At 35.6% G+C, this 13,451-nt stretch overlaps 1 protein-coding gene across 1 annotated transcript; it reads right to left on the bottom strand.

Annotated features, from left to right (window-relative positions):
• Positions 1-1,914: 1,914 nt before the first annotated feature.
• On the bottom strand, positions 1,915-9,580 carry FGB (fibrinogen beta chain). Its single transcript, XM_082653913.1, has 8 exons — positions 9,451-9,580; positions 6,623-6,814; positions 5,960-6,143; positions 4,790-5,017; positions 4,143-4,256; positions 3,680-3,805; positions 3,182-3,467; positions 1,915-2,574 (listed from the first exon to the last, which is right to left on the bottom strand). The coding sequence occupies exons 1-8, from the start codon at positions 9,553-9,555 to the stop codon at positions 2,343-2,345; spliced, it is 1,467 nt and encodes a 488-aa protein (XP_082510039.1). The 5' UTR covers positions 9,556-9,580; the 3' UTR covers positions 1,915-2,342.
• Positions 9,581-13,451: the final 3,871 nt, after the last annotated feature.

Genomic DNA, 13,451 nt, shown 5'->3' with positions numbered 1-13,451 from the left:
TGTAATGGTTGAACAGAAATGTCAGTTCAACTACTGTGGCTCGTGGTATGCTAGATAATCTACGTTTTTGCCACATGTGTTTTCACCTTAAAAAACAAGGCTTCAGTTAACATTGGTTACTTGTTTTCCTTGGTTCCTAAATGCAGAGGAATGGGAAGTTTACATCCCAAGTGCATATATCCTTTATAGTTTGTTCCATACTTTCAGTCTTAATTGTATAATAAATATATTATAGTTCTCATGCCATAGTGTGGGATTATTAATTTTCAACTCATCTTTTTATTATCTTCATAAAAGTCATGAGTTAACCTTTTTAGATACTGTTTTATATATTCTAACTAGGGGACACTACCTTTTGATTGTATTTGAAATTGTGAAGCTTGAATGGGCAAAATCAGATAGGTAACATTTCTTACCAACTGATACCTTAAGAAGGCTTACTTCCTTCTAGATAGATATTACATATTACCCAGGTGTGGTCTCTGTGTTTCTGCTACTTGTACATTAACTAAGAAATTGACCATCGGATTATCTACTTTAGTGGGTTTTAATCTGTGGTTTTACTTTAAACTCTAGGATTCTCTTAGTCCTCTCTGAGTACATAAGGGGGTTGAGCAAAGATCTGAGGGATATTGCCCTTAGATTGGGCCCCTGCCACCTCCCCATCCTTTATTTCGTGGGCTTTTGATACACTCAGGCTTGCTGCAAAATTTCTAATTTCCAGTATCTTGCATATTGAGTTTCTATGTGTCTTTATTGGAAAATGGGCTCTACCTAAAAAAGGGCTATCCAAGATCTTGATAATCATTGGGTTTAGTCATAGAATATTTATAAATTTATGAAAATCTGACTTTCTGACAAGCAGATGATTCTGGAATCAAAGATGAGTAAGAGCTCATTATCAAAGAAGGAGAAAGATGTGTAGAACAGACAAATTGTATTTAAAGCGAAGCTTGAAATGGACAGCAATTTTGTCAGATGGTGTTGGAGGAAAGATGTTGTTTACAATGGGAGCACAATATAAAAGGGCCTGACCTTTCCGGGAATGGTGAAAAATTCACTGTGACAAAAGTGCAGATGTATAGTGAAGGGGGACAGGGGCAGGAGACAGTGCTGGGACCAAGTAACAAGCCATTTTCACTCCCAGCTAAGAAATCTGGATTTTAACACTTAGATAACAATGAGCTAACATTAAGCAGGAAAGTAAATTGGTCAGAATTTTCTGTTTTTAGGATGGTATATGTGATGGCAGAGTAACAGACAAATTGAATATAGGTGGGACAGAACCTATGGCAGGGAAACCAGGTAAAAGTTGAAGTTGGCTATGATGAGGAATTAAGGGAGTGATGGTATTTCCATGATAGAAATGAATAACCTTTGCTTAGATGCAAAGGTGAAGAAGATGAGCATCAGGACAATGTTTCCATGAAAATCAGTGGCAATGATGCTACAAGAGGGAAGGAGGACTAAGGGTCAGAGGGTTGCACAGGGCAGATGGAGAATACAGAGTAAAAGAAAGTTGAGTTGATATACTCATTTGCTGAGGAGAAGTAGAAAGAAGAGAAATTCACTTCTACTTCAGTTCTGGTGTGACCATGTGAAAAACAAAAACCCAGTTGAGGCCAATAGGCCGAATTTCCAGAGGCAACAGGCAAATGCTGCTTCCTCCCTTGCTGTTTCCCTCAAAAAACAAATGGTGAAGACTTGACCGTGACTGTCCTCTTGGGATCTCTGATCTGCAAGTCTAGTTCCCTGCAGAGCAGTGGGGATTTTCATGGTGCAGAGGGAGATGCTGAAACTTCAGGGGTTCACTGACACTTCATTAGCTACTTGAGGTTGTGAATGCTTCTCTTTTCTCACAAGTTCAAAGCCTAATTCAGTGGCCGTGTGGAGTACAAAATAAGAAAACATTAATTTATTGTAACAGAAACCAGTTTAATGAATAAATCTTTTTGAGTTTTCTGTGACAGATCTTACATAAATAAAGAGAGGTTTAAAAGTGGACTTTTAAACACAGGTTTTTAGCTCACCTCACAGTTTTCCCACAAGGATAGAACATTTCTCTTCCTAATTTGAAACTTTTCACAATCCACTGAAATTATGAACACTGACTATCCACAGTCATCCTTTTAGTTACATCTTGGCATGCAATAGAAATGATGAATATGAAAGAAAATCATGTGCTGTTTTAAATGTCATTTGCCTAAATAATGTTTCCAAAAAGTCACACTTACTACATTTTGATAGCTTTAGAGGGATATAAGGTATGAAAAAAAATTCTGATGACATGATATATAAAAATGTTGTCACATGGGGAAGAATAATAATCTATGTGTGGAGGACTAGTGCTCTGGGAAGTAGGGCCTGATCTTCATGGACATCTTCTTCATCGAGTACCAGGACCCCTGCCAGTTCATCCACACCACTCCATCGTCTGTGCCGTGCTTTGCCATGTCCCAGGTATAAGGGCCACCCCAGTAGTATCTGCCATTTGGATTGGCCGCATGACATCTATTATACCACCATCCACCACCATCCTCTTTAGAACACTGCTTTCTGGGATCTGTAGTTTTCCTGAAAGGAAATTTGTTTGGGGTTATTAGAACTGCAGTGCCCTCAAGTTAATTCTTTGCAAAGTACGCACAGAGAAGTGCTGGGTGCAATATTCCTTCCCTCTGGTTCTATATGTAAAGTCACAATTACACAGCAAAGGTCTTCTCTGCCTTATAGGAAGAAAGGGAGAGAACTGGGCCTATGTGGCAAATTAATCTATATTTGTTACTTTATCCTGAAATGATAGCTTTCAGATCCCTTAGTGTTACAGATCCCTGGAAAACAAAATGGAGGTTTTGATATACACAGTCCAATTTAGAGACAGGGAAATCTGTCTAAGTACGCACTACTTTGTAACTGTGCTCAAATTCCAGTTGTATCTTTTATGGTTATGTGATTTTGTGTAAATTACTTAATCTCTCTAATTTTCATTTGTAAAATGAGGATAGTAATGGCAACGTTATAGCTGGAGTGCTTTAGAGTGACCCAGAAAGAGCTTAGCACAGTGGCTGGCACACAGGAAGTACCCAAGAAATGAGAGTCACTAATCACATTAGTGATCATTAATGACTCCAAGCAGCTATGTTAGCAGCGGTGCTAAAAGCAGGACGGAAGAACCAGCACGTACCAGCCATCGTTGTCTCTGTCGTATGTGCTGAAGAACATGCTGTTGTGGATGGTCATAGTCCGGTTTTCTCCCACCAGCTGAGAAGCTCCTTCTATGAGGGCATTGCCAGCTGTGCCCTTGTAGTTGCTCACTGAGAGTTGATATTTGTTGGCCTCATTCTGTACAGTGAATCCTTCATAGAGTGCTGTCACCTTATCTCCTTTCCAGTCCTCCATTTCAATAAAAAGCTTTGTGGGTCCCAACCTGGTAAGCTGACTAATTTTGTCATTTCCAAGCCAATACTCACCTAAAGGAAAAATAAAATAAAATCTCACCAAAAATAAAACCTTTAAAAAAAAAAAACTGGCTTTTCCCCCTCATCATTAGCTTTTATACTCTTTTTGTAAATTCTTCTTAACCTCCTAAAACTCCTAAAAACAGACTACCAACACTATGTTTTTTAAATGGAGAAAAATAATCTAAAAAAGAATGATTTTATTTTGTACTCCTAGCTTTTACCTGGTACACCACAGTATTTTTTCCCATCTGCATTGGTTGCAATATTTCCAAATCCTTCCTTATATGGATCCCATTTCCTGCCAAAGTCAACACTACCATCTTGACGGTTCTGAATTACTGTCCATCCTTTGGTTGAAAGAAACAAAATAACACACATTACCACTAACAAATAATGTCACTTTGAGGGCAATGTCTGAATTCCTTGCCCATTTAATTCATGCCCATTGATATTTAGTGCTCCAAAATAGATATAATAAGGAAATAGATGTGAGAGGAAAACTCGCAAAATCTTTGGAAACTGCAAGTGCCTTATCTTACCCCAAATTGTGAATCAGAGATATTCTAAAACATCAGATTGAATTCCAAATCAAATGGCTCATTGTTAGCTACGTTAAAGCTAGGTTTTATTTCCTGGCATTAAAATAATTTCAGCATAATAGGTCAAAAGCTATCAAACGCTTACCTCCTCTTTCTGTTTTCATATCACAGTATACTCTATATGGTTTGGTAGAACTGTCAGTCTGAATGAGATACATTTCAGATGTTTCACCTCCATTCCTGATAATTTCCTCACATTCTGCAACCATAAGATAACATTATATTTAGGAATTACAACATCATTACCTTGTCTTTAGTCACTAATTTTGTAAGATAACTGATTACATAGATACTAAGGAACATTTTATTTTAGACATTTGAGAATATGTTGTAGAAACTGAATCTTCCTTTTACTAAAAATCAAACTCAGTTTCAAGGAATTCTATCTGCCAAGGGGGTGAAAAAGCTCTTCTCTACCTTTTGTGTCCTGTGATATCCATAAACTTCCAGAACTCACGTGATGGAGAAATCTTTACATGTATGTATCCATGATTCCAGCATCTTTTCAAGAAAGCATGTACATTACACCCATGGAGCTACCACCATAATTACACTGCTTCCTACTCATCAAAAACTGGCAAATGTATTAGGCATGCTAGGGATATCTTCATGATGTGCTAAGATGTCATTAGGATCTGTTGGGAAATCCACTGGACTTCTTTTAGTTCTCTTATTTTTAGAGAGTGTGAGTTCTTCTGGAACCTACTAGAAATATGTGTCTTAACTAGCTACCTCTGCCAGACACCACAGGAATATTGCAAGTGACAGTACACGGGCTGCGGCAGTATTCCATCTGAGTTGAGACATCCGATTCTAATTTTTGTATTTTGCTTCTCAGATTTTCCAGAATTGAACGGAGCACACGAAGTTTAGTTGGAATATTACTGTTCACAGTCTCATCTATATATAACTGGTGCTTTTCCAGCTGTGAGGAGTACTCATTTATTACATTTTCATTATCTGGAAAAATGAAATTATGTAGGAATGGTTAGCATTTTCTCTCGATAAAAAAACTAAATGTATTCAACCACACAATTGTGATTCTGATTTTCTGAGAATGAACTTATAGACCCCGAATGAACATCGGGCAGTCATGATAGGTAGTTGTACTTAGGGGAAATTATTTTCCCCATGGCATACACAAATTAACATATAGTCTAGCTACTATAATAGTAATTTACCTTAGATTAAGCTAAAAATTATGGCTAATAATAAATACAATAAGTTGTTTATTACTTTGGTGAGGAAAAGAGGAGAAAGCAGGACTTAGGCTTTCCATCTCAGAAGTTCAACATCTTATGGAGTAGATACACTTGATTTATTTATTCATCTTACTTAAGTACAGCAGAGACTTGAAATACACAAGAGAAATGCCATGATTCCTTTGAAAAATGTCCAAACTTGGGTTTGCTACTCCCTGAAACACCTATGCCATGCTGGCTCACTAGCTGATTCCTAACCACCAAGACAATAGCACTCAAAGTTCACATCTCAGGATTCAAAGGGTAAGATCATTATCTTCAATTCAATTGAGTATATCCTGGACACAGTTATATTCAAAACCTCAAATGTTAAATCTATAAATGCTAAATTTTTACTCTGTGAATATACTGTCTTCGGAGTCACAAGTTTTTTTTATAGACTAAAAATAAGGACTCACAGTGAAAATTTTCATAGAGAATCATCCTTGCTGATGCCAGACTGGGAATAAGAGCTGCATAGTGCTTGTCAGACAAGTTGCAGGTGAAGATGCCTAAGTGAGGACCTTGGGGTAATCAGGCTCATACTGAACTACTCGGACTCATCTAGAAACATGGATCTTCTCAGAATTGTGCATTCCCATGGCACTCTGACAGTTTCAATTTTATAACAGAATCAAACAGGAAACACAAGGACATCTACCTTTTACTTGCTTCTGCCTCTCTTTCCAAATGTTTCTTAGCAGAGTTATATACTGAAAGGTGGAAGAAGCGGTCTGGGAAACAGACTCTATATTAGTCATTAACTCTTCTACATTCTTTCTGGTTAGTCTTTCCTCTTTTACCAAAGTATCTTGCAACTGACATCCTGTAGGACACAACACGCCCTGCAAACAAAGAAAATAGCCAACATTAGATGAAGGATTGGGGTTATGGATATTTGTGAAAATAGCACATAGTGAAAATTCAATGATATCATTCACCAATATAAAAACTTGCAATTTGATTTTCTTTATGTGAGACCAGAAATTCTAGGTTCATCATTATATTCCTCTGAAGATTAAAAATAATCTTTACCACAGAACAAAGGTAATTAGGCTATGAAAATGTTACCATCTGAACAGACAAAGTGGGCAAAGTACAAAGGAGATGATGTTTCATGATGTTTCATGTGTCCTAATTTGTAATCTTGGGCCCAGACCAAAGAAAATTAGAAAGGCACCCTTAGCTCAGGGCCCAATAAGTTTATGTTTTGTATTTACATCCAAAAGAAACAAACAAAATAAAAATGATGGTAATGTGGGTCAACACAACATCAGGAAGACATGATGAATACAGGCCTTCTTCGCATGGCAGGCCCACCCACCAGGTCTGGGTCAGCGTGCAGGCAGCCGTCAGCATCAGGGGGTTTTCTCTCCACTTTCTTCTGGCGGTTAGCTGTTTTGGCTGGACGAGCCTTATAGCCATCTCCGCTGATGGGAGGGGGGACGGGTCTCAGGCTGGGAGGCTCTTCCCTCTTCTTGTCATAGGGTCGATGACCACGGGCATCCAAATGAAACTTCAGGGAACCAGGCAGAAATAAAACGTAGAGTGTTATAGGAGATTTTAGAGCAGCTATTCCAACACCCTCATTCTATAACTTAGGTTATCAAATGACTGAGGATTTGCTTAAGATCCATCAACTAGCTAGTTGTTGTTCGTAAATCAATAGGTTCCTTAGGTCTCTTCAGTAACAGTAGAAAGAAAAACAGTGCAAAAAGCTATTGTGCCTGGGGTAGTTTTTAAAAAGAGACTTTAAAAAATGTTGCATTAGATAATGAAAGGTAATGACCTCAGATTCCTGAAACCTATAAGTTGGAAGACACAAAATAGTAAGAAATCTATACCGTCAGGAGGAATAAATGTTCTCAAGGCACTGGATTACTAAATTCCTGTAATTATTGTTAATTATTTTTTTACTTTCAATTTTTATGAATTGATGATTAATTTGGCTAACTCCTATATAATAATATTTAAGAGGTAATACAGATTTATTAAAAGCGAAATTTACTTAGGATTTATTTGTAATAAGACAACCATTGGCTCTAACACGTTTGAAGAGGAATAAGGCATTCTGGAGCCAGACTGCTTGGTTTCAAGTCTTGACCCCCACCACTTACTAGCTATAAAGATCTTCGGCAAGTTACTTCATCTGTAAAATAGGGATGATAAAAGTATCTGCCGTATAAGATGATTGTTAGGATTAAATGACTTATTGCATATGACACCCTTAGAAGAATACCTGGCACATATTGAGTTATTATTATTATTTTTATTGCAATCACACATAACAGATACTACAGTGTAAGTGGCTTTTCCACTACTAACTTCAACCTTAACTTCTATCAACAAAATTGTTAAATCATTCTCATGAAATTTTCTACTTGATTTCCTTTATCAAATACCATGATTTTCTCATATTTAAAATAATTCTCAAGGTATGTGCATTGCAATTAAAATTATTTGCTAATTGAAAAAATATTACATTAAAAGATAGTGAAGTGGAAAATATGCAATGCAATACAAAAGTGCTGGCTTAGATTAACTATATTATCATCATATGACCTTTGTCAGTACTTTCACCTTTTGGCACTTAATTACAAATTAACAAATGACTAGACTTGCTGCAGAGACTAAGCTCTCTAGCTATTTTGTGGGCCTAGAAGTCATCAAATGACTGTTTGGAATTTCACTGTCATTTATTCAGTAAGTTAGAATAATATTTAACATTTAGTGATAGAACGCTAGGCTTTAAACCCAGGCAAGTTGGATCAAGATTCCCCTGCTTAACTGCTGAAATTAAACTATAGTATATGTTATGTGTGACTGCAAGAAAAATAATAATGTATGAAGATTTGTAGGAAATATACATATTTTGTGTCAAAGACATGGTCCCAGCCAGACAGGAATTTTGTGAAATGTGATTCATCTGTTTACTACAGATCAAATTATAACAGAAGAAAAATATTTCCTTTTTATTTTAGAATATAATTAAAGAGGTAGTGTTGGTGATCTAGCTTTACTAGAGAAAAGTAAATGAAAAAGGTTAAACATCTTAAAAGAAATTATATGAAGTTTATGAAGACCACTTATTGAAATAACTAAAACTAGAAAATCCAATTGGAAGGCTAAACTAGTAAACTGTCTCTGTGTAGATTAGTTGGTGAGCAGGAGTGTAAAAGTGCTTAGCCAAGTACTTTGTAAAAGTTTACTCTTACACATTCTTTACATTTTTCTTACCTAATTCAATTAACCAAATAACTATCTTTTTATATGTATAGTTTGATAATTAAAACACTTAGGTTCCCTTCAAATTCAACAAGTGATCCAAAATGAATCACTTCATTTATGTATTACTGTGTACTTTTATTTCTAGTGTGGTGATACTATGCTATACACAAGAAATTTGATCCGGAGTTATCTGATAATAAAATTTTAATTCTTTAAATATTCATTTCTCTAAATGTATTTTTGTATTTTTGACATCTTCAAACCAGTAGGAGTAAATCAGCAAAGATAGTTCTTGAGGAAAAACTGTTCTACAAATGAATAAATTAAATGGAGTGATATATTTGATAACCACTCATAATAACAATAAATAAATTTCTCATTTAAAAAAACAATTTTTAATCTTCTATTACCATACTTGCTCTATTCTGCTTTTAGATTTAGTTTACAATTTTCATTCATAAATAGCCTGTAATTTCAGGAGCTTTATATTACCCTCCTTCACCAAAGAGCCATCTAGCTACTACAGCTTTTTTCTTTTAAAATGCTGCTCTTCTATTATTTTATAGTCTGGGAAATTTTCAGATATTTGTTCTCAAATTGTAATAACATATTGCTAGAACGCAATGGAAATGATAGTACTCAGGATAGCAACAATCGGAAAAACACATCTTAAATTAGCTCTGACATCTTCTTCCTGGGAAAATAAAGGTGATAAACCAGAAAATGAGAAATTATTATTTTGTTTTTATATAAGAAATACTATGCAACATTCTTTAAATAGAATAGGCCTTAGAGATTAACAATTCAATTTCATAATTAAAATCAATGTTAATTTCATTATAATAAATATTCACATATGATTATGTTTTGGTTATATTTTATATTAATAATATTAGTAAGAATACAATAATATTTAAAAGTCACCTCATCGTAGTCATCAATAGCTTGGCCCTTAATTATAAAAACACACAATAGTAGCAGTAGTAGATGTTTCATGGTTTTAAATTTTGGGAAGTTCCAAGAAACCATCCTTTGCTATAGACTTAACTGAGAGATTTTCAATCCTATATATACCTGAATCCTCTGTTAGCTATGCCTTTCCAAGTGATTACCTTCCTTAGTTAACGTTTAATTTTTTGGTTCACTTGTTGGCTGAACCATTTTATCCCTTAAGCAACATGTTCCCAGCAAGATTTATTTACTTGTCATACAACTGTTCCCTGTTGGCCGAGTTTAGTAACACCGAAGTTCCTTAATTCATTTAATCGGACAATATGATGGGAAATTGGGACATTCCTAAAAGAGCTGTGTATCACATTTCCTGTAAATTAACGTGGATGCTACACAGGCTCCCAAAGAATGTGTGAGGAAAAAAATATTTTTAATCCAAGCACAAAAAAATTCAACCTACTTACAAGGCACCCACTAACATTGTGAACTCACTAGAGGTTTACCATAAGTGTTGTTTTGGGGTAATCCTGCAATTCAGGTTTTAAAAAGGCCATTAAACTCAAGAATAATATTACCATGTGTTCATTTTATCTTTCAGACATTAATCAGAATAACAAAATTATCGATAATATTCATGCCTTATGCTATGATAGACTAACATGAAAAAGAAAATGTAGTCTTTTTTTGCTCTGACCACTTTCCATATTTTGTTCTTTACTAATATGTTAAAATGTTTAAATAATTCTAAACATTATTAAAATAATTAGTAGATTACAGATTCCTAAATCAAAATCATTATTATGGTGATTGGATACATATTTAACATTTTATTTTTATATTATATTTTATATTATTAATATTTATAAAAACAATGTTATTTTAACATTAGTGAAGCCTTCATATATCTATTTCAAATAGAAGCTCAGATACCATTTCCTTTCATAATTTCCTATAAGCTAACAAATGCATCTTTGTTGTCTTTTCATTGTTTTTTGCAATCAGGATTAACAACTCTTACAAGAATCAAAAGCAAAACCAAAGCCAAAACAAAAATCCCAGCAAGTGTGCTCTTTACAGCATTTTCCTGGGTTTTTTTGGTATGCAAAGTGAAACATCTGTTGTTAAATTTTTTAAGTGATTTTCTTAAAAAGATAGCAGGTTATCCAGGTTTGGATCAGGAGAATATGTTTTAAACAATGCTTTGAAGCAGTCTCTTGATAATGGTATCAAACACACTAAATTTCTTTCTTCTCTGGGTAACATAAGTTGCATTCCCAAATCCTTTTAACTCAGATTTATAGAAGCAAAGTGTTGAGTTTAAATTAAGTAAAATAGTTGATTGGATTTTTCCTAATTTATCTCATTCATTAGTACTGGGTAAATACTATACATTATGATTAGCTTAGTTTTAGTTTTTCTTATAAGAATACATACTCTGACTGAGAAAGCAAATATGTGTGTATGCATGTGTCAATTAAAAGAAGATGCAATAATATTTCCCTTCAAAATGTAACTGAGGAAAAGTTTATTTTAATCATCTGGGCAGGGTTTTATTTTAATGATGTCAGGTTCTTGCTGATTTAAAAAGACAGACAATGTTAAGACAACTAAAAATTTTTTTTCTTTTGAGGTAACATTATATTATCTTCATTTTCAAGCACTGACATTACATCAACTAGCAATAGAACCATTATTTAATTCCCAGAAGTTTGTTAATTTTTTGTTTCTTCTAGCATATTATAGTAACTTATACAACATTAACGTGAAAGTTCCCTTATAAGTCTAACTGTTTTTCTACTCTGACAGGCATTCTTGCCATCATCAACAGGAAGGTGGAAGGAAATCACTAGAATTTATACTCCATGACACCAGACACTAAACATTCATTCCACAAATAGTTCTTGAGGGCCTCCTATGTGACAGGCAGTGTGCTAGAAGCTGGGGATACATTGGTGAATAAAACAGACCATAGTAGGCATTTGATAAAAAATCGTAGAATGAATGGGTGAACAAGCCTTCATTGAAACAGGCTTCAGATTCCAAGCTCTGATAATCATTTATCTGCTTTAAGTTTTACAGATGATGAAACAGAGACTCAGAGAGGTTAAGTAAAGTACTCAAGGCATACAAGTAGTAAGTACTGGTAGCAGGACTTGACCCATGTCTGTCTGACCAGACAGTTCATGCTCTGTGCCTGTTAGACCATATTGCCCAACAAAATGCAAACATGATAAAGAATTAACCTGTACCTTTTTGGTTTGCTGTTGTCGTTGTTTTGGTCAGCTCTTTTTCTTGAGACTACAGTGTCTCAGACAGGCACTCCCATCCTTAGCCTTTATTTTCACTTACATTTTCACTGTAATATGTGGGTGTGGGCTGGATATTCATGTCTGTGTGAGAGGCATGGTTGATGCAGTGAATAATAACTATGAGTTTCTTTAATTCTACTTCTTGCTAGATTTTTTATAGAGCTATACTAACATTTTAAAATGCCTAATATTACAAAGTAAATTACCATGTTTTCAAAGAGAAGAAATGCATTTACAGAGATTCTGCTCTCTAAAATACTTAAATTTTTAAAAATGTTGTTGTCATTGGTGGAGGAGAAAGGGAGTACTATTTGTTCAGTTATGTTTTTAGATCAATAGTGCAGGGTTCTTCGAATTAGCTGATCCTCTTATGTAAGTCAAGGGCAGTAAATCAGTGACAGAAAAAAACAGAAATTATCTGTCCTGCCCAGCAGCTCTCTGGCAAGAAGGGCAGACTTGCCAGCACTGATTGTCAAGCATTTGTTGTTGATACTTTTACAATTCAAGTCAGGCCCAGTTATAGCACACAAGTCAATTTGTGTTCATCAAATATTTATAGAACACCTACTTTGTGCTAGAGGCCAAGGATACTTTGGTCGCCAAGATAGACAAAAGCCCTGTCCTCATGAAGCTTTGTGTCTAGAGGGGAAGACAGAAAATAAAAACTACTTATCTGTGCTGAACCTAAGACCCTGTGCTGAACCAGGAAAGGTGAGGCTTTGGGAACAGTAACTTAGGGACCCTAACCTCCTTCCAGGGGAAAAATGACTTGAAAGGAAAAGGCTTTTGGACTTGAAACTTGTGGTTTGAATGACTGTGTGGTTTATATCAGACACCGGCCACATGACAGGTACTTGACAAATATCTGTTGAACTAGTTTGTGAACATAGAATGAGTGAATGATTGAATAAATAAAATGAAATACTGATTCTCTTTGTCTAAGAAGGCATAGGTTTTGAGAACCATATTAAATCATTGTTAGTCTCTGTATGTTTTTTTTGTCTTACCCTGAACCACAGTATGAGAACCACTATCCAAGGGGAAATTAATACTGAAGAGTTGGAAGCCAGCTTGGATCAGAGCTTGATGGGCAAGCCTGAGACTAATGTGACAGTGACAGCCATAACTGGTTAGCATCTGCAATGGGAAAGCACATTGCAGGGAAGAAGGGTAGGGCTAGCTCTGTCTCTTATGGAAAGTCTCCTTCTATTGACTTGGTAGATATCAGTTTGCTTTTCTTACGGAAGCTGATACCACGGCAATAAGGAGAAAAATAGGACATTTTCTCCTTCAACCCAATGCCAATCACAGGAGCTAGAGAAAAGACAGAGATGCTCTTTTGCTTCTGTCACATTAGACTCAAAACCACAAAGGGTGTGACCAACACCAGTTGGAGTGCTGCTCCCTTCTCTTGGAATGACCCCTAAAATGCAGGAGTGGGGCTCCGGCAGTCCTGTTAGTATTGTGATACCCTGACCCTCTAGCCACAGGTGACTGAGTAGGGGTAGATCCCTTACCCAAGCTAGCCCTATCAGCTTCTCTCCCCCAGTTTTATGTTTGCAAAGGAAATAAGCAAAGGAAATAATTAGGTTGATTGGCCTGAGGTCATATTCATGGCAGCATTCTAGAGAGAAAGCCTACCAACTTCAGCAGCAGGAGCCACCA

This window comes from Grampus griseus (genome assembly GCF_964374135.1).
Source record: "Grampus griseus genome assembly, chromosome: 4".
In the NCBI taxonomy this organism is placed as follows: Eukaryota; Metazoa; Chordata; class Mammalia; order Artiodactyla; family Delphinidae; genus Grampus; species Grampus griseus.
Note: the sequence above shows the minus strand (reverse complement) of the source record. Positions and strands in the feature narration are given on the sequence as shown.